At 38.6% G+C, this 26,322-nt stretch overlaps 1 protein-coding gene across 1 annotated transcript in view; it reads left to right on the forward strand.

The window, feature by feature from the left end:
* Positions 1-3,784: 3,784 nt before the first annotated feature.
* uvssa (UV-stimulated scaffold protein A) overlaps positions 3,785-26,322 on the forward strand; it is a 37,022-nt gene continuing 14,484 nt past the window's right edge. Inside the window, exons 1-8 of the mRNA XM_062524765.1 lie at positions 3,785-4,047; positions 6,948-7,057; positions 8,590-8,920; positions 9,643-9,763; positions 10,715-11,047; positions 12,289-12,398; positions 14,366-14,494; positions 22,764-22,857. Of these exons, the coding sequence (XP_062380749.1) occupies positions 6,948-7,057; positions 8,590-8,920; positions 9,643-9,763; positions 10,715-11,047; positions 12,289-12,398; positions 14,366-14,494; positions 22,764-22,857 (1,228 nt within the window). The 5' untranslated portion in view covers positions 3,785-4,047. The remainder of the gene's footprint in view (positions 4,048-6,947; positions 7,058-8,589; positions 8,921-9,642; positions 9,764-10,714; positions 11,048-12,288; positions 12,399-14,365; positions 14,495-22,763; positions 22,858-26,322) is intronic.

Here is a 26,322-nt window from a genome sequence, read left to right on the forward strand (position 1 = left end):
TAAATGGTGTCCCGGTTGTACAAGACTGTCTTGGGAAGTTGCTTCTGCAGAAATCTATCTGTTAACAACAGTAAGCTAGCTTTTGTGAAATATGTACACCATGCGTAGAACATTCTTCTGTAACCAAATCTCAGGGTAGTCACATTTTATACACATTGATTTTGAAAAGTTAATAAACTTCTCATAGCTGACCCTGGGCAGGGGTGTGGATTTGGGGGTTGTTTGCCACAGGTTTCCGTATTTAAACTAATTAAACTAATTCGTACACATGTAAGGTTTGGTTTCAATTTATTGCAATTATATTATCGATACATGTTCATAAAGTTTAAAGCGGATGACGCACAAGGCAATGTTGCAGGCAATGTTTCAGAGTATTGTTGTTTGGGTACATTCCGATTGATACTGGGAATCTTTTTTTTTCCCGAGAGTACTAGCAGATTGTCATGGTCATCCAATTACATGAAACCGCTTCTGTTGCCCACAACGTTGCCCTATGTATCATCACCTCAAGAGTCATGGCAGTACCAATGCTAGGGTTACTTTGGAGATTTGTTTGTGTGCTATGCTTATAAAAGTATGAGGGCATGAAACATTAACTAAAGCCTATCTTACACTGACAGACTTAAACAAGATTTGGGGAAGATTATTGAAAGATTGTAGTCTTCTGAGTAAAGCTTGATTGAGGATCATTAGTTAAAAGACTATATCTCTCAAGAATCTTTCCCAAATCCTGTCAAAGTATGTCGGCGTAACTTGGTAGGCTTTAGAGAAAAAGAAACTTTTCTGAACTCAACTCTGAATAGGAGAAACAGGATATTTTCTTAGATGTCGTCAAACTCATAGAAGCAGTACAATGCAGTTATTTTACATTGAAAACCGGCTTCAGACTTAATTTGATGTTACACTGATATAGTACAAACAATTAAACACTCGATGTTGGACTGTGTAACATTGTTGATCGGGTAGGATCATGACCCTTTTAGCCGTTTCTTGACTGACTGGGTACTGTCTTGGCATATATATCAATTCTTCATCAGTTACTTTAATTCAGATAAAAGGGTGACTTTTCCTCATCTCAATTAGGCTACCTTCTGTGTAAAAGCATGGATAAAAGACTGGCAAACTTTTTTTTCCGTTTTTCCCCCGGGATCTTTCACACATCTCACGCGACTATTAGCAGGTCACATTAACATGCCACTTGAGTCATTTTCAGAACATGCCCAAGATCTAAAAGTTTACCACTGAAATGTAAATATTTGCAACAGTAGTAAGGTAATATCAAGCATGTTTTTACTGATAGGGTGTAAAAAGAAATTAATTTGCTAATAAAGGTTTGTTAAATAAAATAAGACTTGCTTCATTAAGTGTGCTTATTGAAACTTTGTTGACTGTATGGGACTATGTGAGGGCACCTGTAGTCTCTGTATCCAAGCATCAGTTGAGAGACATAAGCATAAAGTAGCAGAATTGTCTAAACTTGTGACTAGCAATTCTGAAACATGAACAATGTTTCCAGCAGCAGTACTGAGTCAACCTGGTTACGTTCGATGTGTCCTAATTTGTGAAATGGTGTCATTCATTGAAAAAATATTCCACCTCTATTCCATCTTCCACCAAGTAATCTGAAACCCACTATACCTACAATTTTGTCAGGTTTGTTTGCCAGGAGAAACCAGAGTCTGCAGTCATACTTTTTAAATGTATTATTATTATTATTATTATTATTATTATTTTGTTGTTATTGTTGTTATTATTATTAATAATAATAATAATAATTTAACTTGCATAGTTTCTTAAAGAGGACATAGAATGGATGAATCGAGTATTTTAATGTGTTGTGTTCTGATGTTAATATGGTATGTATTCAACTTTGATTTAGAACAAATAAACTCAATTGCAATTTTACAAGCCCAATAGACCTCTGAAGTTCGCCCAAAGATCCTTAAGGCGGAGCAAGATACGTCGTTGTAGTTCATGTCTATAGGTGCCTCTCATGCAGCGTTTATACGTCCTCCCTCGCTCCTCGGGCCTCGATCCTCACTGATCTACATAAAGAATGATGGGGGGGGGGGGGGACAATGGGATCCAGTGTTAGTTATAGATCAGTGGGAACGCCCCTCGAGGATTGAGCATCGAGGATCGAGGAGGCATGTTGAGAGGCACCCTATGGGCGCAAAACGGGGATCACTTCCTCTGCATGTCCATAGACTTCATCCCCGCGAGAGTTTAACAGGTTATTTTCCCATAGAAAAAAATCTCAAGATACCAGATCTCCTTATTTGGGCAAAGATGGTACTGTACCTTTTTTGTAGGCAAAATTCAGAGAACAAAAGTTAAAACATGAGGGTAAAATCTATATAGGGAGTGTTTTACCTTCGCAATCGTTCTCTATTCCCATAGGGTTACATAGGGGTGCCAATATTTTTGACCTCAGTATTTTGGGAAGAACATTTATTTATTTATGATTCATTATTCATTCACAAAGAAAATTGGTGTCCTTAAAGGTTGGATTTTTCCTAATTTTATTACTTAAGCCATTAAAATCAATTAACAAAAGATGATTTGATATTCCTCTTTTTAGTCAACTTTAGCATGGGTGCCAACAATTTCAACCATGACTGTATGGTTGGCGCAGATAACTGTTTGAACTCCTTTAAACCTATACAGATTTCAAAATTAACATAGGCTAGGTGTTTTGAGGACTGCAACAAAACAGCAGCAATGTAGAGTAGTAGGCCTAGTAGAGAAACTTTATTGTCCCCATGGGGAAAGTAATTGTCAGCAAATGGGGCTTGGACATGACCTTATACAGTATCAAAACATAAAAACAATAACAATAACAACCCCAAGCACATTGACATTAAGCATTAAGCCCAAGACATGACATGGACGGTGGGGACATTTTAAAACATGAAACATTTAGACAAACAGGAAAAAACTGTTTCTACACATGGCATCAATGCATAGTGACCAGTAATGCACTGAGGCAGTGTGGGTGCACAGGAAAGAATAATAATGATAATAGTAAATTATAATAATAAAATGTACAATGATAAATATACAAATGTAGGCCTACAGATGTGCAAAGTTGGTGAATGTAGGCTACAGATGTGACATCTTGCTCAAGCCCGCAGCAGGGTAGGCCTACGGCACAATTTAAATCTAGTGTTTTACCTTGTAGGCCTATGTTTATTAAAAAGGCTAATTACTTGTGGGATGAATGATGTCTTAGTCCTGTTCTTAGAAAGGGCAGTGTAACGAAATCTGCTGCCTGATGGCAGCAGTTCAAAGATATTAAATAGTGGATGTTTAACATCTGCTAAAATTGTGCAAAAGTGAGCAAAAATGTAGGCTACCAGCTACCACCCTACCACCCTGCCTGTTTCTTCAGAAATGTGATATCCACTCATAACTTCTCATCGATTATCCCCTAAAGTTAAATTCATCCCCTTCAAAGACAACCAAATCAACAAAACAACAACAAAAAAAGCATGCGGGTTTCTGATTACTTTTATTTAGGCACATAACAGAGTGTCGGGAAGTTGAAGGGGCGTTGACGAAATGCAGTGGAGCGCTGCATAAGGTTTACCTGTCTTTTGCTTCTGTCGAGCACATTTCTTCAAGTCAAGAAAAAAGGAAGACTCCTTCAGAACTTTAACCCCTTCAGTTAAAACAAACAAACTAACTAACTAACTAACAGACAAACAAAAAAAGCCGAAAACTTTTATTTTGTCTTGTAACAAATTGACCGGAAATTGAAAGAGTGTTGATGAAATGTAGTGGATCGCTTTGGAAGGGTTAGTGAGTCTTTCTTCTGTCGACCACATTTTCTTCGCTCAGGTCAAGAAAAAGAAGAACAAGTTATACCTCATCACTTTGTACTGTATACAATTACTGGATAGGACATATATTTTTTTAAACCTACGGCAAGCTTTGGGGACAGGAATATTCAAAGGTTGCGATCGAGGAGGGGACGGGCTTTGGAAATAGCTCTCTTGAACTGAACAAAACGTTAGCTGCCAAAATCCAACGTTGTCAGATAGCAGGGTATGTATTAAATCGTGTACTGTTCATGGATTTGAAAGTTTGCTGTCGCTGACAACTTTCCGTAACTCTGTAACTCTGACTGAGGTCGTTGATCTTAAATTAAGTCAAAATGATCTTTCGTGAGTGCTAGGTAAGTCTCTTAATACTAAAAATCATAGGGCAATACAAGACAAGACAATGTATAGCCTACAATATTTTCCTGGACAGCAACACCTCCCTGAGTGGTCAGCAGCAGAACATTACTGCTGCGTTAGCGCTAGAACTAGGCCTACTCCAGAACTGAGTGAAGAAGTATGTCTGCATGAAGAAGTATACATGCATGACTTCCAGTATAACAGCAGGTGCAATAGACGGCAGAAGAGAGTGGGACAGGATCAGGGCATGTTGTTGGACGAATTCCCTGAAGCATTAGTATCATAGCCTGTACACTGCTTAAAAAAGATAAGGGAACACTTTTGCTGTAACAGAGGTGGTTGTGAATCTATTTCATCAGCTTTGGTGTCAACAAAATTGACAACAGGTACAGCCATGAGATGACTCCCAAAACAGTGGTGGCAACTGATAAGTTCCCATCATACCTTTCTTTATTTTCTCTAATTTCGCATTTGGCCAGGGTTAGTGTCACGTTGGTAGCATAAGCCAGTAACTGGTTGGTAGTCTGGAATAGCACAACGTTCTATTGCCAGAAGGATTGCTGTCTCCCAGCACAGGGTGGTAAGGCCCTTAACCCAGCAGTAGGACAAGTATCTGCTCATTTGTGCAAGGAGGAACAGTAGGAGCCCTGCCAGAGCCCTACAAAATTACCTCCAGCAGGCAGCTGGTGTGATGGTCTCTGACCACACTGTCAGAGACAGACTTCATGAGGGTGGCTAGAGGGCCTGTGGAGGGACCTGTGCTCACTGCCCAGCACAGTGGAGCTCAATTGACATTTGCCATAGAATACAAAATTGTCAGGTCAGCCACTGGCGCCGTGTGTTTTTCACAGATGAGAGCAGGTTCACCATGGAGATGTCATGGAGAATGTTATGCTACCTGCAACATCATTCAGCATGACTGGTTTGGTGATGAGGTAGTGGTCTGGGGAGACATATCCTTGGAGAGGCACACAGACCTCTACTACGGGCAAGACAACGGCACCCCATTACTCTATGTATCTTCAGACACATTGTCTGACCCGTACTGTACTGTCCTGGTGCAGTGGGCTTTGGGTTAAAACTGGTGCCCAATAATGGCCGACCACAATGTGTGTGGAGGCAGTTCCTGGAGGATGAAGGAATTGTTACACGCAGGAACACAAACGCAAGCATGCACACACTCATACACACACACACAGTCACACACACTTACATACAGACACAGGCACACACACGTAAATATGCACACAAACACATATATACATACATATAAACACACACACATATAAAAATACACACATGCACAGATAATGCACAGATAAATACCCCCACGTACACAACACACTCACAAGTGAACACGCACACACACACACAGAGAGAGAGAAGCTATACACAAAAACAATCACACACTATGCACACACTCATTTATCTACGGAAGTTGCAAGAGTAGGGGCTGGAGTAGGAGATGGAGACAAATTGACAAGCCTGATTTAGAATGAGCAGCAAACATATTTTGTACCGATTTGCGGTACATCTAATTTGCACCTGTCATAGCAAAGACAGGGAAGCAATAAGAATAGATGAGACAGCCAGGCGACTAGATTGTAGTCAGCAAGAAACAAGCTTACCTGAATGCAGATCTGGAAAATGTGTGTCTAAATTGGCTTAGATGATTTGAGACTTGAATTTGCTTTTTTATTTACATGCAAAATATGACTCTTGTGCCTAAAAACATGAATGTTAAAGGAATAGTTTGGTATTTTACACGTTAAGCCCGTTTTCTGTATTGCCTAGCATGAAAACGAGTGTTCGACACCGAAATTTTGACGATTGAGCCTGTTTGTGGAATTTGGCAGCTTTAGAATGGAGCTCTGTATGGCTTAACAGTGCTCGCTTTGTGCATGGTCTATTCTGTCCTTAAAACACCCCTAAACGTTCGTTTTTTAAAATGTGCAGCTCACCGAGTGGTTACTGGTCTTCAACGACCTTCTATAGCAAGTTTAGCAGCGAAATACAGCTTCTGTCATCTTTTATCAGGGATTTACGAAATCCCGGAAGTACTTTTTCAGATACCTCACAACCGTGTGTGCCTAATAGAACACAACAGAATTTGAATTTCTCGGCGAAACTTGCCATAGAAGATCGTTGAAGACCAGTAACCACTCGGTGAGCTGCACATTTTTAAAAACGAACGTCTAGGGGTGTTTTAAGGACAGAATAGACCATACACAAAGCAAGCAATGTTAAGCCACACAGCGCTCCATTCTAAAGCTGCCAAATTCCACAAACAGGCTCAATCGTCAAAATGTCGGTGTCAAACACTCGTTTTCATGCTAGGCAATACAGAACACGGGCTTAAAGTGTAAAATACCGAATTATTCCTTTAAGATAGATATTGTTATGCAGATTAATATTTCTGCTTTTATAGAATTTGGTTGTTAGCCTATACTGCAGAGGTCACACTTTCAACGATCACAATGCACACAAATTCACACAACAGATACATGCTTCCTGAGAATCTTTTAATGTGTTGTATGGTATGTGTTTTGTGTTGTTGAATTGATGCAAGTGTTTTCTGTATTTGTGTTGCTTTATTTCAGGCCACATTACAAAGTATAGATAGATAGACTGTTAGACTTATTGGTTAATTTCTATTCTTACCATTTCAACTGTCTCGGATATTGAAAGAGTTTATATGCAAACATATGACAGAAATATTGCTTGATGCAGGAACCCCTTGGAAACCATGTTTTATGTCTCCAACAGATGGATTCTGAAAATAGGGATAAACTATCCCAACTTGTGGAAGAGCTGACTACTTCTGGTGAACCTACTCTAAATGCAAAAAAGATGAAGGAGGTGAAGAAGATATCAAAGTAAGATTTGTCCTTGTTTTATCTTCTCTCCTTTGACCTTTTGATGGCTTGAATGCATTGTGTCTGCAGAACTACTCTGTTGTGTGGTGATAGTCCTTGCTATGGGCATGTTAACAGGTTAGAGCAGCCATACTGCCATATTCTGCTAATGTACTGTAAGCACATCTCAGGCGCTGCTTGAACCACGCTGCAACCGTGACTTGTGGGAGTATGATAGTACCAATGGGTACCCTGTCTCTGCTGAATTTCTGAAGCTTATCAGGTGTGCGTTCCGTTAGTACTTGGATTGGAGACCTCCAGCAACTAAGTTGAAGCTGGAAATGGTCTTGGTGGGGAGCTAGTACAGTAGCTGGCACTCTTCCCTCTGGCCAAAGAGAAATTATCCCAATGCCCCTGTGCAGTGACAGGGACACTGCTGTAAGAGATGCTGCCGTTCGGATGAGACTTTAAATCGAGGTCCTGACTCACTTAAAGATCCCATGGCACTTATCACAAAGAGTAGGGGGTACTCTGGTGTCCTTGGCTAATTTCCAACTGGCTCATTCAGTCTGGCTCCCTAATCATGCTGCACATTGATGGTGGTTAGTGAGGTTCCCACTTCACTGGGAAGCTCTCTGGGCACCTTGAAAAGCACTATTTAAATGCAATATGTTGTTGACTGCTTTCTGGTAACAACTAGTCTGCTCTCTGGACTTCATTTTAGCTCATCAATGTAGCTCATTGTGGAATTAGTGCCATTATCAAAGGCAAACTGTAGAAAGATAGAAGCAGCAGCACCGCTTCAGAAACGGTTCTAGTGTGAACACAGAAAGAAACACAAACTGTGCAACAGCAATACAATGACTCATTGGAGGCCAATGGGAAATATAAGAACCATGTTTTTGGAGTCATTACTGAAATAGTTTACTAAAGAATAACCATTTTCTTCTGTTGCTTTTATTGGCAGGTCTCATTCACGATATTGCCAAAAGTATTGGGTCACTTACTTTGACTCGCATATGAACTTACTGTAAGTGACATCCCATTCTTAATCCATAGGGTTTAATATGATGTTGGTCCACCATTTGCTGCTTAACAGCTTCAACTCTTCTGGGAAGTCAAAGCAGGTAACCCAATGCTTTTGGCAATACATTGTATAATTCCATCTGAAATGGAGAAGTGTTCAGTTGAAGTTAATTAGAGAGATGCAACTTTGTCTACAGGAAATTGCTTGGGATGATATAGGCTTATTGTGGTCCTGATCTAGCTGAAACCTACACAATTGTGTACACGACTCTCATTTTGGTCGGACTTTTGTCAGCCATACTGACAAGCTGACCTTTGATTTAAAATGACAATGTCTGTCTTGCACTCATCCCTTCATTGTGTTTCACACATTTTGTAGGATAGCAACTGGACAATATACATCACCTTCTGTGAACATACCAATTCTATGTGCTGTACATTGATTAAACGTCATGCATTCATAGACTTTGTATTCAATATAAAAAAAAAAACTTTTGTAAAAATATATTTTACACCACCCCCTACAGGATTTCCAACGACTACATTGAGCACTTGTACCATTTGCTCATAACCCAGTTGAACCAGGAGCATGCAGAAATCAGGCTGTCAGCTTTCCACATAGTTGCTGAGTTGTTCAGCCGCTCACATTACTTTCGTGTGCTTCTAGTCGCCAATCTTCAAGAATTTCTTGACCTCACTGTAGAGACAGACATAGATCAGCCACTGCCACCACCAAAGGAAGTTGCCCAGAAGTTGAAGAGACTAGCTATCCAGACTGTACAGACATGGCATGCCACCTATGGAGAGGCTTACAAGAAGCTTGCTCTTGGCTTCCACTTTCTTAAACAAGTGAAAAAGGTCAGTATTGCCTTGTTAAATTATTTAGTTGATGTAATACATAGTTATAAGTGTCTCAAGTATGTCATGTGAATTATTTATTTTGGTAACTTTAACTTAAAATGTGACCTTATTTACGAAATTCAAAAAATGGTCAACTTGCAGCTGAGCCTAAATCACTTAGGTGGAAATTCCTTCACCACAATATTGTGAAAAATATCAAATTTAATAATACATAATTTGTATTTGTGGAGTTCAAGGGACACTTCACCGATTAGCATTAAGCTTTGTATCTTTAGAAAACCAGTCATGTTTTTGAATGGTCATGCATCATTGCCTCAGTTTGCCTTGAGATGGGAGAAATACGGATTTCAATGAAACCCATGAATAGGACTTCCTTCTTTCAATGATGTAAAATGATGATTTTTACATCATTGAAAGCAGGAAGTCCAACATTGAAATCCGTATTTCTCCCATCTCCAGGCAAACTGAGGGAATGATGCACGACCATTCAAAAACGTGACTGGTTTTCTAAAGATACAAAGCTTAATGCTAATCGGTGAAGTGTCCCTTTAAATATCAACCTGATTTATGCCATTGTTGTAAGGTGCACCATGCAGCTTTTTGGGGGAAATTTTATGTCATAAGACTGATAGTCTGAATTTGCATTTGATTTCACATAAGAGTACCATAAATAATAATTTTGATCTATTTATGTTTAAAATCATCTTTTTTTATTTAAGGTAGATTTTCAGGATGTGGAGGCTCGAACTCTTACAGAAAGAAGGAGACAAGAGGAGAGACAGAGAAGACTGCAAATGGTGTACAAAGAGAAGCTTGAGAAAGCCAAGTCAGAGATGGAGGGTACTTTTTTCTTTTTTAATGTTTTAGACAATGCGTGCTGCTTGCTGCTTTTTCACAATACAAGGTGTGAACTCTTCTGAATGTATCCCCTTAAACCTGAATTATTTGCTACATTGTTTCTACATCAGTTGGTAAACTGCACTGCTTATCGAATAAAATCTAACCAAGTGTTATGAATCTTGTATCAAGATAAAACAATCTAGTTGGTATTGTTTTCAGTATATAGAGACTTACCTAGCACTTTTTCATAAAAGCATTTGACTTAATATAAGGCGAGTTTGACTTATTTTAAGACGTCTCATCCTGAAAACGAGCAAACGAGCAATGTCTGCCAGTGCATTGTGTATATTTGTCTTGATAAGACTCCTTAAAATCACCTATTGTTTTGAGGCAGTCGTGGCCTACTGGTTAGGGCTTCGAGCTTGTAACCGGAGGGTAGCCGGTTTGATCCCCGACCAGTCCCTTGTACCCTGGGCCTGTAAGTACCCTTGAGCAAGGCACCTAACCCCTCACTGCTCTGGGTTAGTATGTGCTTCACCTCACTGTGTATTCACTGTGTGCTCTGTGTGTTCACTAATTCACAAATTGGGATAAATGCAGAGAAAAACAAAAACGTATACATACCTATACTTATATTAAGTCAAAGTTTTCTTTCAAGACAGTGCTAGACAAGTCTCTTCTTAATAAAAGCAATACCAAATAGATTTGTTGTAAGATTTGTTCTTACAGTAATGTAAGAATATACTGTAGCACTATAGATTTGATTTTTTGCAGCATGTGGACTTACTAGTATTAGGTTTTGCCTATTTACATGCTTCTTAGTCTATGTTATCCTGTAGATATGCGCCACTAACAGGATTTCAATCCCATGGGTTGTCATGAGATGTCTGGCTATCATGAGAACGGTGAGTGTGGAGTACATGAATCTGTTTTTGTGTATTGTCAATGCAGAAACCCGTGAAGACATTGAGGTGACCTTGACTGAGATCCTCAGCTGTATGAAGCTCTTACTACCTGACCCAGAAAACTTTAATATGTGCAACCTGGAGCCTATAGCCAGCACAGATGGAGCTTCAACATCCGTAGAGTTTCGAGACTCAAAGTGCAACGAAGATGTCCAGCCATGCTGCAGTCGTGACCTTAATGATGAATCTGATAAGATGACGCAGAAAAAAGATCCAAATGATTCTGAGAGTGAAACCGAGGAGAGTCCAAATGAGAGTTCCTTCCTGCGCAACTCTGGTGTGATGTCTCACAAATATAGTTTGGAACTCAGCATATCGGGTATGTTGATTTCTGTGATCAGCAGCATTTATGTGATCATTCCACTTTGCAGAAAGTTGTCAAAGGTTATCAGCTTGAAGATGGATATTACTGTGTGAATGGGTGATATATAGACACACCGAAACTCTAGATCAATATTCCATGGGAGCTGTGGAAGCTGCGGTGGAGAGCAAGCATTGATGTAAAATGAGCGCGTCTGAGGAGTACCTCTTGGGTCATATTTGCAAACAGTGCTTTGAATAAATTGTTGTGGTCAACATCAAAGCCTTAAGCACTTGTAAGCATAGCTTGTTCATGACCAGCATTTCACCGTTCTGCCAATCGTGCGTTCATGTGAAACTGAAAGCAACACTGCATGTAATGTTATACGAGAGCGTAAAAGATCGTAGGCATTTTCAATGATGCACAGGTTCAAAATGACAGGAAATATCCGATCTGCCTGTTCAGACTGCAGACACATGAACACATTTCCGACTCATATTAGATTTATTTCCACATATGAATGAGGCCTTAATCTGATCTGAACCTCTCAGAAGCCACACACTTTTTTCCTGTTTAGACGTCCGTGTTGCAGATCAGAATTTTGCCTCTGAATTGAATTGAAAAATCTGAATTGGGTCACATTTAACTGACGGTGTAAACATAGCCGTAAATGGTTGGCCAAATCTGATATGGGAATTTATGTATCTTTAAATTCTGATATTTGTCATCAAACTCTTCCAGAGGATAGCTCCTATTTTCAGATATTTGCAATCCCTGTTGACTCTACTGTTCTGGCATCTCATTTATGGCATCTCAAACATTTTATTGCATTGGCATTTACTCATCGATAACATTTAAGCACCTCACAGATTATCACCCTTCAGAATTTGAGGCTTACTTATTTATGTCACTTATAATATAATTTAATTTCACTGAAACCTTGTGTAATTGTTGGAAGTGCTTAAAGCTCAACATTGCTGGATACTGTATTGTCTAAATACAACACCGTTCCCTTGGATTTTAGACTGCCAGTCTACTCATTTTATCCAATAAAACTCCTTACTGTTATAAACAGTACAGTAAGAAATTACAGTAGTAACACTGTCTGCCAGTCAGAGACGTTGACATGAATTTAATTGGTATTAATTACTACATAAAATAGTAAATAAGAGTACTTAATTGGTATTATTAACCAATAACAATTAAAAGAGGCCCCAGGGTGACTTAAGCTAAAATTTATCCTCTCTTTTTGTGCACAGATGTGGATCTTCAGGAGACTGCAGACAATGAGGCAGTTCTGGACACTGTAAAGGACCTGCACCTACTCATCACCACCAAATATCTGCCAGCTGTACAGTCCTGGATTCAGGTAGCCCTCTGCAATCTGTCTTGGCCCATGGCACTTTTCAGTTTGCTTAGAATGCCATCTCTACAGTTTCTATTCAAATCTACTGTTTTAATGTATACATGTCAATATGTTGGTCAGCCCAAATACTTTTTTCTTTTCTGCAAATTGAATTCATTCAATTGGTGGTAATAGTGTCATGTGCCCTATGTTCTGATAGGGTATGGTCTACACCAGGGGTGTCCAAACTAAAATTAAATTAAATTAAACATTCAAATGAAATGAGTAACATAGCGTAAATTATATCTGCTGCAATGGAGATGACAAAGTTTAATCATGTAGCATGCTGTATTGACATTGACATTGTAAACATTGTAAGTAGAGTGTAAAGCAGTTTGCAGTAAAGTTAACCACAATCAGTGTCCATTTTCTTCCTGGAGTCCTGTAGTCCTGTTTCTTCCTGTAGAACTCCATGGGCCTCATGCACAAAAATGTAAGAACCTTGCGGTGGGATGCATCGAGTAACATTAACATGACTGTGTGTGTATCTTCTCGCCAACTTTCTGAGAAATACACACACAGTTGCTGACACTTAGAGGTTGTACAGAGCGACCACCACCATCTTAAACTATGAGTTAGTTTATGTAGGCCGGGCCTACAAACTACTACTTCTCAGAATTATTTGTACACTACTCAGGCATCAACCTTAAACATAATGCATCAATAATAGCACTCCTATAAGTATGTGCAAATACTATGCTCAACAATATTTAGCCAGATAAGAATCCTTATTACCTCCGCCAAGGAGGTTATGTTTTAATCAGGGTTTGTTTGTCTGTTTGTCTGTTTGTTTGCCTGTTTGTCTGTTTGTTAGCAAGATAACTCAAAAAGTAATGGATTGATTTCGCTGAAATTTTCAGGGAAGGTCTGAAATGACCCAAGAAAGAAACTATTACCTTTTGGGAGAGATCCGTCTTGATTCAGGAGGCGGTTATGTTTTTCGCTTGGTGGTGTAATGGCATGGTATGGCCACGTGGTGGTCTGGTAAACCTAACCCATTCACAAAGTGAATAGAGTCTGGTCACTCACGATTGGGAAACCTCTCCCAACACTTGCATTGCGATTTGAAGTCATAGGTCCAGCCTAACCAATCACATTGATCAGGGATTTATAACGTTACTTTAGCCTGACCAGCCAGACCCACATCAAAATGTAGGGTCTGGGAACTCGCCGTAGGCAGGGCTCAATCGGAGGGGTGGGATAAACAGTTGTCTTTAGAATTCCCTCTCCACGCAATAGGATAGCGCTAAACGTATCATCTTCTTGTTTTCAAGTAGCAGGATGCTTAACGGTCGCACCTTCTGGTCGCATGTCAGTCATCATTATGTTTAAGCCCGCCCACCGACTTAATACGATGTGATTGGTCCGGTGATTCTGCCAAAGCCCAGCTCCCAAGCTCTACGGAGAGTTGCTAGACTGACCCGGGCAGCAAATTAGATTTGCTGCTGCTAGGGGCGTCTAGATTTCTAGGCTAGCGTTACTTCCTATTTCGCTTAAACTTTACGAACTGACAATAAACAGCATTGGCAGTCAGGAAACAATGTGAGCCTACCTTTGCTGTAAATACATTTACACATTCTTCGAACTGCAATTTTTGATGTTTGCATGCGTTGCTAGTCTACTACCGTTTACCACAGCCACTTTCGGTTTCGAAACTATAGCATCATCCCCTCTCATCACTGATTGGGCAGGTAAATCTGCCGACCGATAGAAACTGTAGTGAACTATGGTGTTCCAGACTAATATCTCCCTGACTAATATTTCTCTGTCTTATGGGAAAGATTATTATTATTTTTTTTTTAAGTATTCACTGCTTAGTGTACTGTTCTGTATTGAAATCTAGCTATTGTGCCACTGCTTAGGGTACTTAACCACTGGCTGAGATTGAGACTGAGTGTTGTGTCAGACCCATGACTTGTGATCTATGGCAGGTTTTCACCAGAGCTGGAGGTGAGGAGCAGCTTCTTAGACAGGCCGTGGAGCTGAAGCACTCTCTGGAATCTGCTCTACAGAAGCACAAAACCCTTAACATCAGCCAAAAGAACAGGCATCGCAGAGTGGTAAGTCATTTCCTTTTTCGAAATAATGTTGTTTTTTGTCTTGAAGGTAGTATATCAAGGTGTTTTTTTTTCTTTCCTTCTTTGATCATATGATGATTTGTGGAAATGATGTGCTATCCAACTTTAGCCACAGGGTGGCAGTGGTTTACTGTTGAAATATGGATATTCTATTTCCTCCTCCATTATAAAATGGCAGGGTATTGATGGTAATGAAATGGCACAATATACAGTATTTACCTCAAAGTTAAAATAGAAACTGATGTTTTATTTTAACATTCAATTATTAATGAAGATCACATAATGTGGATGAAGCAAGCAATATAAAACTGCTATTCATGGACAACTTGGCTTAATATATTATTAAATTCTCCACCTGAAGTGGGTCTTTTATTTAACAAACAGTTATTATGATGATGCCTGTTTGAACTGGAATAATAAGATATTGAAATATAAAGCATGCTTTAAGAAGCAATTAAAGGGCTGTTGTAAAGCACTTTAGCATGCCATGTAGAATTGTATAACTTGTCTTGATAAGTGTTTCATCATATTTATTCTATTTTTCCTAATAACAGATTTAGTCATTTGACTTAATCTTGGTCACCACATTTTTAGACTGTCTTGACTGAGTCTGTCCAAGTAGTTTGTTTTAAGTCGAAAAAAAGCAAATGTTTAAAACCTGTTGGAGGATTTTTACTCAATACTTACATGGTGTTAAGCTTTGGTGGCTGGTGAAGTGTGATTGTCCATTGATTATTTCATCAGTACCTTGGGAAGGGATAACTAGAACACTAAATCAACAAGGAAGGTTCAGTGCAAGCATAATGATTAACCTTTTGAATCACTTACATGTTGAGATGTGAAGTATTTTTTACACAAAATGCTGAAATGTTTCTCTGGTTGCGCTGTTGGTTTGAAGAAGCACAAGAACTTTCTTTAGCACTAATCCTCTTGGGCATCTTGTTGCAACTATTTGGAAAAGCAGGATCGACACACACACACACACACACACACACACACACACTTGTGCGCGCATGCAAGTATGCACACGATGCACAATACATGTAAGTAGTTCATGAAATAGTCAATATGTGTTCATTTTGAATATGGTACCAGCACCATGTTTCAAAAAAAGTTGGGACGGGGGTAACAAAATGCTTGATAAGTTGTGTAATGATAAAGAAAACAAAAGGAGGAATGTTTCATAATTAATAGAGTAACTGGCAACATGAATTGGTATGAAAGAGCATCCCAGAAGTAAAGATGTAGGGTATTCATCACTCTGTGCAAACCTGTGAAGTCACATTATGTAAAAAGGCAATTTTGATGTTTCTTAACATAACATTGTGAACTATTTGATCTACAGTACCTAATGTAATAACAAATATTCAGAGAATCCTGAAAACTCTTCGCAAATAACTGATAGAATTGAAAAACATAATTGTATGCTTGTGGTCTTTTGGACCTCAGATGGCACTGCATCATAACCATGCATCCAATTCTGTAAAGAAAATCATTGTATAGGCTCAGGAAAGCCTCTGTTCAGTTGATTCTACTTACTGTTCCGTTAGTGTTTAGGGCCGTTAAAAACAGCCCTCATGCTACAGTGTATGCATCAGCAGTCCGTGGTCTCTTTCAGATGCTGAAAACACAATAATCCCGGGCATCTATTCTCTGTTCTTAGTACCATGACAACAGATGGAGGGCCGTGTACTTGTTGTGCCCTCCATGTAGAAACAGGGAGGGTCATGGCAAAATGTCCAGTTCCAGGGCATTAAACCAAACATGGGCTCCCCATAACTACACAAACACACACATATTTTCCATATTTTTAAAGCACCGGACATTTTTTTTTATTTTTGGTGTTTTTTCTTAAACCTTAGAAGCTGAAGTTAGAAGCGACCAAACACCTCCATGTTTTCCCTATTAAAATACAGTTACACGAGTAGTCACACAACCAAGTATGGTGAGACAAAATAAAACGTGGTGCATTTCTAAGCAGGTAAGAGGGATAATTATATTGCGTGGCGCAGTATCCTCACTCTTGCACTTTCAGTTTCACTTTGGAGTGAGGATATTACTGCGCAGAGTCTAAGCGCTCCCAATATTATTCCGCCACACAATATAGTTATTAGGATTAGTAGTAGTCTTAGCTCTCTTTTTCTCAATTAGGCTAACATTATCTATCAGGCTTTTTGAGCAGCAGAAGATTTAAAAGGCAGCCCTTTCCATATAGCCTGGGAAAGCCCAGCTGAACCTATTAGCACATTTGAATTTGCTCAGCAGGTCCATTTGGAAAGGATCTCATTGTCACCCATTTGCAGTCACAAAAAGCACCAAATACAATTGTGTGCACTCAACACAACCAATGGCTGAACTGATGGTGATAGGGTTAAACAGATATATGGACGTGTATATTTTCTTTGGAATCGAATAAAGAACTGCATGAAGTTTTATTTCACTGCAAGTCGTAAATGGAATGAAACAGAAACAAACATCAATGGGATCCTTTCTAAATGGACCTGTAGAGCAAATTCAAATTTGCTAACAGATTTGTCTGGCAAGGCAATTTTGATAGGGAATGTCTCGTAAATGTCCTAAATCATTATTTTCCATTCTCCCTTTTGTACTCCAGACTTTTGAGTATGCTGTGAGCTGTACTTCGACAAACAAAGAAAATGATCTCCTATGTCCTCTATTAGCCACTTTTCCTGAACCTAGGACATTGGAAAAGACAGTCACAGACAGTTCTTAGAGAATCTGCATGCACTTTCTCTAGGTTACGTAATTATGTGACAGTGGATATTATTGAGGTGGCTCTTTAATTATTGTTGTTGAAAGGAATTGTGGGATAGTATGGTCTCTGTCGTGTGATGGCATGATCTCTTTGCTTTTCATAAACACAATGGTACAGTGTCTTCTCTGCTAAAGGAGATGAGAAAGGAAGCATTGTAGTATCTTTCTTTAATATTTAAAGACTTCGACCAGCTCTGATCTTGGCTGCCTATTTGGGCCACCTCTACTGTAGGTAATTTCCCTCAGTTTGGAACCCTCTTAAGTAAAAAAAGACTATCCAAAACCCTCCTCAACCATTCAACACACATATTTTGACACTACTTGAAGAACCCGTATTGTGCTTTGTTGCTAGACTAAACCATGCTCAAAGGGCTGAAAGAAGTTTTACTGGTATAAAATAGAGTGCAATAAATGTGATCAATAGTAGTGTAACTGGATTTTAAGTTATTTGGAGTAAAACCACTCCATGATTATTTGTAAAAGCAAAAGGATTAGGTCTGGGCAGATGGAAGTACAGTAGCTGAAGCAGACTGAACAGAAAATGACTATGTAGAGTGTACAATAACCATACAAATCTGATCAGTGTCTGATAAATTGAGAATACTAACTTATTCAGCTTTAGGATATGTTTTAATCCAATTTACCACAAAAGTTGACAAATCATTTCACTGAATTGAAATTTCTTGTAAACTCACTCATCTGTGTATCCCTTCAGTCAGTTTTCCAAACTGTTGGAAAACCTCTGCAACTATTTCATGCCAAGACAATATTCTACTCCTCCTAGGTAGTTGTAGCCTTTGGTTCACATATCTGATTTATTGGCGCTCTCCAATCATTTCTAAGACCATCCAGCAAGACAGGAGGATATTAGCATATAAATAGCAGATGTGCTATACCACACCGCCACCCCCTGGTCATCCCATTTTTGTACATTTTATTTGTGAGTTAAGATTGAATGGGTTGTTAAATTCATAACCATTGGACTTTGGAGGAAAGACAAATGAAGTCATTAATTCAGTTGTTGTAGGTGGCCTCTTGACTTCTCACAGAGAAAACTAGACATTTTTCTCAGGCTGGTAGCAATGGTCAACACTTAACCTGGCCTGTTGTAATGTAGATGTGTAGAAAGTTGATTGCATCTTGAAAATATATTTGGAAGATGGGCTGTTTGACTTGGTTGTCATTCTCCACAGCTTTCATGAAAGGAAAACAAACTGATTGTTAACGGCTTGCAGATCAATGGGAAATCGTATGTCAAGAGATTGCTGATTCCTTGTGTCCTTTCTATGTACCTCACTGCTTTTCTATGGAACCTTTCACTTGCAACAACAGTCTGGTCAGTTATTATTGTTTTGTAATGATCTTGTTTAAACATTCTAAATGTCATCTGTCACATAACATTTACTGTAGTTATGCCAGTCGCACACAGGAAATTCACTCATCTATTGTAATGGACTTACACCAAGAAAGCATCTTCAGTGTGAAATCCAATGCATCTGTGAGCAAAATGTTTTTTTCCCCCACAACACTTGAAAAAAAAAAGCCTTTTTCTGTATCAGGTGAGTTGGGGCAGTTTAAATGCAAAGAATTGAATATAGTGCACATCCCATATTTTAGAAAATCCAGTGCCAGCAAAATGCCTCCATATAGCAACTAATTCTCAGACTACTGCATACTCTCAACCACAAGAGTTACAGTCCTGCCAGGGTCTGGTGGCAGATCTGATTTTATCACAACAGAATTAAAGTGAATTAAAAGTAAAATAATGTTTGCCTCCCAAAGAATTGTGAGCTTGGGTGGTAATAGTTTTTTACTCCTTGTTTTCATTTTCATCTATCAAGAGACGAAAAACTGCACAGGACTAAGGACAACAACTTGCACAAACAAAATAGCAATCTTCTCTCCCGCAATTACTTTTTTTTCTAGACTGCAAGAAAAACTGTTGGAATAGAAAAGATGGAAATGATAGTTAAAGTTGTGGTCGGTGCTAGGATATTTGGTTGTAGCACCTTCCTGCAGAGTAAGCATTAGTTTGTGATAGTGAATGGGAACAACAGGAACTAGTCAATAAATATATAGTAAGTACTGTTGTAGCAAACAGCATAATTGATGTGCATTTGCTTACAGAAACTGGCACGTGTTCCTGTAACGTGTGTCAAGTCGTGTCTAAATTCCATTTCAATAAGCCTGTTGTGAATTTGCATTGGGATATCAGCTAAATTAAAGCATTATACCTGCATTATCATAAAATTAAAGGAACAATCTTCAGTTCAACAAAGAAATAGCATTTGTCCTCAAATTACATGATGAAATTATTCACTGTAAAATGATTATGCACATGGATAACAGTCTTTTGGAAAAAAAAGGTCACAGGCTTCAATTGACAGCTCCATAATCTCCAATTATTGGATGCAGTATGGGGAAGGATCTAAGTCCAAAAATCTTTAGTACCTGATATAAGCATAATTACATTAGCAATTAAGGTGAATTAGCATTAAATATATAAATAATTATGTTTTAAAATAATGCAAAAACAGCTCCATTCTCTATACGCCCTAGAAAAACAAAGGGCATCCGCCTTGTGTATAATGCTTTATGAAAATGACCCCCATATTTAAAAAATGGCATTCGGTTATGCATTGTAGCACCCGGGAACAGTTAAGCACTCTCTGAGAAAATTAAAAGGCATAAATTCTGTTTAGCGCTGATGGGATCCGCGGTGCTCTCCCTGGAGTTGAGTGCTATCCCTTGCACCAGATGGAACAAAGAGGAAGGGGGAGAGAAGGAGAGGAAGCCTTGGGTTGCATTTTGTCTTCCATAAATTCTTGCCCCGAGATTTCTATGCTGTCACAGATGGGAGGAGAAAAATAATAATAATTTGCCTTTCTAGGAACTCATTGATATTACATATAGATTGATGGTGGCCATTTACCCTTCAGAAGCTAAGTGCCTCTGTCATTTCTGGGGAGCATAATTAAGAGGTGCCACAGGTCAATGTCAGTGACAGTTTTCTCTTTTGATTAGTGCCAGAGTGATAACTAAACTTACATAGAGAGGATGATTGATGTGAATGTGAATTGAAGGTAGGCTGAAAAAGCAGCATTAGGGAATAAAGAGCTTTAACGGTGCACATTTCGTATACAACTGGTTTGCAAATTGTGACTGCCCCCATCCACACCCCCCGTAACATTCATTAATGGATGCATTTTAAAATAGTCTATGCTACAAAAGAGAACTTACCTGAGTGTTCACAGTTTTGTTTTGCATATTATCACAGTGATAAACAGACATCCCCACTTTGAGAATTAATGGTTGAAATAGAACTAGTGATTCTATCAAAGACTAGTATTACCTTGTAAGGTAATCATATATCTAAGGCAAGAACCTTATTGGAGTTCAGTTTACACACAGAGTGAATAGCAAATAAGATGATGTAATGTGTAAAGGATGTATTTTGAGAAGTATGTATTGCAGCAACAAATATGGAGTATAGTGTACTGAATTCAAAACTCTAGTTTTAGTCTTACTGCTCAACCAGTCTACTTTTAGCCTATAGCTGTTAGAAAAATGGAATATTGTACACAAGCTGTGAAAATGTATGCTTGCTTTGTCCTTAAATTATCACCATTATGCTTGCTTTTCTCATTTTGGACGTAAAGTTAGATATAAGAATATAACGACATTTGGTGGAAAGTGGGGTAAAGAAGTGGGGGGTAATATTTCTGTAATTGAGTAGTATGTCAATATGACGTGTAATGTGTCAACATCATTTGCAAGGTCATTTTTACAATACAACAGGTAATTTGCTATTGAATCCTGAGATCTATTAGGAATAGCATTGTCTGTGTATTGTATCTGTGCGCTGCCCATACCACTTCACTAATAATTTGCTGCAGACAAATATGTCAGTCTGAAGCATATTAGTGCGTATTCTTCCTTTTGTAAATGTTCTGTCTTCAGTTTCTTTCAACTTTCACTGAATATGTCGTTCTATTTGAAAAAGGAACTGTAGTCTACATTACAGCAGTGTTGTATGTGGTCGCAATTAGGTGAACTATTGGTTAAGTAGATCACATTTGGAGGAAGCAGTGAAAAGATTGGATGTGGTCAACTGGAAATTCTATTAGGAGTCTGAATTATAATGGTAAGATGGACCCACGTTACTGCAGAGTGTGCTGTTCTGGGCACCATAAATCTCAGGAGATTCCCCAGGCCATTGTAGGTCCCATTTGATTGTTAATAAGCTGAGAAAGCACTGCTGTTGAGACCCTAATTCCTCTGTAAACCACTGGCAAACAAATATTGAGTGAAGGGTGGCCATATTAAGGTAGCTCAAACCTCTTGGGAACAGCCTTTTTGAAATCTTCAGTCAAATACTCACTTTTATTGCTAATACAATGTTAAACATGCATTTATTGGAGCTTCAATATAATTTTCAAGATCTCATAAGGGACAGGTATTTGCTCTGTCTTTGTAATAGTAAGCCTAATTAAATCATGATTTGGCTCATGCGAGACTGAATTCGTTACTTGCAAAAATCAATTAATAAAGAAATATATTTTGGAGCTACAGCAACTAATCACCTTAATTGACTACAAATGATTGTAGAAATAGTTCCAAACTAATGTGATAATTTAGTTGTGTATGTCATTAAGCATGCTGCTGCACACACATTAACATAAAGGTTGTTTCTAGGTCTTTGGTCTATCTAGCAAGACTACGTCACTTTGCTGTTATGAAGAGGCATTGCTGTGAAACAAGGCATAAATTAATTTGCTATATGTCTATGTAAATATATCAACTGCTTACATGTCCTTCCAAATTTTGGGAATTTACAAAAACATGTCAAAATGCCATTTCAGTAGACATTTCCATACCAACATAATTTTGACCGTCACTAATTCACTGTCAGTGTAATTAGCCAAAATGTTCAATTTCGATTCACATAGCAAAGACACCCCATTTGACAGTAATAGTCTATTGATTGCACATAGTTTAGATAAACATGGCAGTAGTGTTTAACACTACTTAAAGATGCATTAAATTGGTTACTGCTGCTACTACTAATATTACTACTGCTGCTGCTGCTAATAATAATAATAATAATAATAATAGTTGTAGTAGTAAGAGTCAAAGTAGTAGTATTGTTATTAGAGTTATTAAAACCTGTATAATGAATGAATAAAGAACCTTGCATTCTTCCACTCGTAGAGTCGTTTATATTAATTTATTCAGATGCATTTTCCTAAATCTTTGAACTAGTCAATTAATTGGATGAAGATATAAATAGATTATTTATTGCTGGTTCATATTATGATATGATATTGTTTAGGTTAAAGTTTTGGGTTATTGTGCTCAAGGTTTTTTCTTCTTCTTTTATTTGCACTTGCACTTGCACTTTCACTAATCTTTTACGTTCCTGTTTCCAAACCCCATGCACCTACGAATCCCCTTTCAACCATACAAAACCAAACAGATGAGAGGAGATGAAAGTGATGACGACTTTGAGGAGGTGCCAGAGAAGGAAGGCTTTGAGCCACAAGTTCTTGATGACCTGCGTGCCAAGTGTGGTAAGTTTATTCAGGTGGCAAGAAGTAAAGACCTCTAAAATAAAGTAAACAGACACGTGAAGGCACGTGCTGCCATGATGGCAAGCTCACACACTACTTTTGATGAAAATGCTAAATTAGGTATCAGTTGGTGAATAATTGCAACAGCATATATATATATTTGTATATATGTTAACTGTTCATTTGTATCATGTCTCACCACTCAGCAGCCATCTTGTTAATGCTAATGACTAACAAGGTCACTGGCTGCTGGGACGATGTCCATAATTCCACATAGGATATATGTAATGGTCAGACAAATATTAAAAGTAGATAAAGTGAATCTGCTACCTCAATGACGTGAGCATCTTCTGCAGAAGATATCCACAGAAATTACTTCATTCTTTGTTTTGGCCCATGTTTGCTGCAAAACTGTTGCTATGCTGACAGTGAAAATAAAGAGAAGTTGACATCAGTAATGTTGTTTCCAACAAAGCGATTGGCTCTGTATATCACAGGACAGGATGTCCTGTTACAAATCAGCCATGTTTAGCTTTACGGATTTCCCCTGTAGATCCCTATTAATTTCTGTGCAAGTGATCTGTCTCCTCCATTAGAATGTCTCTACTTTAACTACATAACAACTATTTTACCTTAGATTTTATGGTATCTTAGTTTTTTATGTTTACCCTCTCTGGGTTTGAACAGATTTGTAGAAGGCTTGTAGAAGGTATTCATTTCCATAGGCCCATAGACAAAAAAATACTTTAGAAAGTGATGGTGCTCAGAGAGAATTGGCTGCTTGTTAGGTTACAAGCTATGTGTGAATCTTTGCTAACATAAGGATTTACAGCTGAAATTGAGTGGAGAATTGAACCATCATTCAACAACTACGGAAAAACTAATAGAGCAGTTTTAAACCCAATGAAGTTTGTGGGAGCTGTGAACCCAGCCTGACCCAAGTAATCAGAAGAAATTTAGAATTGTTATCGTTATTCATATGCTTGCGTGACCATACATGTGTTCACTTTGATATGTTGTTCGAAGTGATCTCAAATAGCATCATGTGTGAAAGGCTTTAACATGTATGTGAGCTGTAGGATTCTACAGTCAGTACATGTCTGATATTGAGCTGGAAAAGATGTTGTCACAAGTATAGTTTACAAAATCTAATCTGCCTTCTGTGGCAAAACCAGATATCTCTCACCTGTCTCATAGAACAGATAGATAGCTTTTAACTTTAGCCTTTCTGGGCTCTCACCTACTGCTATTCGTCTAATTCCCCCTTTTGTTTCCATTTCTCTTTCATGCATTCTCTTGATCTGTATGTCTCTTGATCTTTTTTTGTCTTCTTTTTATTTCTATGAAGATGCTGAATTGTCATGGTTCTTGAAAATATGTTGATCTCAGGAGCCTAAAATTGTTTGGGTATCAGATTTGTAATTTGGATGGTTGACATCCTAAATGTTATTACTATTATTTCTATTGGTGTTTGGGACCAGAGAAAATAGTCCCATCCTTTTCCCTTTCAGTCATTCTTTAATTGATTTCTTAAGTCCCTTTTTCTCAATTTCTGTCTTTTTACGACTGATGTGTTATCTATCCCTTTATCAAAGCATTCTTGTCAGGACGTTATCTCTTTCCAAAATTTACATTTTAATTACAAGGCCTGGTGAACCCACTGAAATCAATACCCCTGCCATTGGCAGACTCAACTGTGTATCTACTGGAAAGGCCCTCTCCATTTCCTGCTATTGATTTATCTCTTTAACACCTGCAACTTTATTGCTTCAGACAAATAGCTACCATTTTGGTCAATTTGAACAGAAATAGAAGGGATTTGGTAATATTTTACCATGATTCCCGACAAGGGCTTGGCTATGATGCAGTATGTCTCCGGAATAGAATGGAGCACCTGAAAGCATCCCCGGCAGTAGTCAGCTATTTACAGCCAGACATTTATTGTTTCCCTCCTCCTTTTTCTGCAATTTTCAGTGCTTGCTATTTTATCATTTACTAGGAAAACAAATTCAAATGCACAGACCACAATAATTGTCAAACTGCTACATATAATTTCAATTTCAATTTAATTTCACTTATAGAGTTCCAAAACATTACACATGTCTCATGGTGCTTTACAGAGTGTTAAACATTCAAAGAAAGCCCATGAGTAACAGGGGCAAGGAAAAACTCCCTAGAATTGGAGATACATATAGGAAGAAACCTAGGACAGATCCACGACTCAAGGGCCCAACCCATCTGTCTAGGGTCAGTTACAGTAGAGTAAAGTCATTTGTAGTATCAGAAAGTTCAAATACTCCAGTGTAGGGAATAAATTGTCCATTAGTAATTAGTAATTTTCGGAAAGCAATGGGTCGCTAGGATGCGTGGGCCAGGAATCCGGGCAGGGGACCACAGCAGGCGATGGTAGGGCAGTCATAGGGATGGGACCTCAGGTGTGATAAGGGCCAGGCACAAAGATGGCTGATGACTGGTAATGGTTTACCTCACAGGTGAGGTATAGGGGAAAGAGAAGAGAAATAAAGTGGGTTAGTATTACTATAAGTCATGATGGTTAGTAATAATAGGCATATCAATGGTGGTATAAAATACTATAGAGCAGGGCTCTTCAATTAGCGGCCCGCGGGCCGGATCCGGCCCCCGAGATACTTTGTAGTGGCCCTTGAAGTGTAGGCTAATGTTGTTATGAGCATATCCTTATATTCGGTAGAGACGTAAATAGCTGGTGAAAAAAGCGATAATGGAGGAGCAACGGTACACTGCGACGAGTTGCGCCTATAAATAATGTTCTCTGTGGTGCGTTGCCGTTGTACCATGTAGCCTATTATGCAAAGAAGTTACTTGTGCCTTGCTTCGGTTTTACCCAGCGTCTGTCACCAACATGTTGACGTGCGCCAAATCCAAGTTGTTTCCCTTGAAGCATTTTCGGTGTATGAAATCTCACTGGTAATGTGCCTCTCCAGTCCAAGCAGATCCTCGCGAAAACATTCGCCACTCCTAATGGAGCTATTGAGTCGGTTTAAAAGTTGAACATTGGTGGCATCTGTTCTCTTGCATGCTCTTGCTTGCTCTGAAGTCCTGCAGCCACTGCACCTCAGCCAATTGCACGTAACATTTTGAACGAGTTGAACTTAAGTTCCATCTTAGCTTAGTTTCAACGTAAATTGGCACTACATCGGAGTATATAACCTCCTAACATTTTAACGGGTTGCACCGCGCAGTTTCAGTGTGAAACTAATACACATACATCGCCTTAGATATCAAGTCCACTATAAGTATATTGATTTGTGAACACGTTCATCTCATTTTAATGGTGGGAACGTTAAATGTAACAAGTATGTTGAGAAGAGTTACATATGCGACCGATTACGCACATTTACACTGGAAATTTAAGGACCTAGCAGTTAATGCACAAAGCAGATTCCATTGCTGTTAATATGTTATCACAGATTAGTAGCCATATTA

Source organism: Sardina pilchardus, chromosome 21 (assembly GCF_963854185.1).
Source record: "Sardina pilchardus chromosome 21, fSarPil1.1, whole genome shotgun sequence".
Classification (NCBI taxonomy): domain Eukaryota; kingdom Metazoa; phylum Chordata; class Actinopteri; order Clupeiformes; family Clupeidae; genus Sardina; species Sardina pilchardus.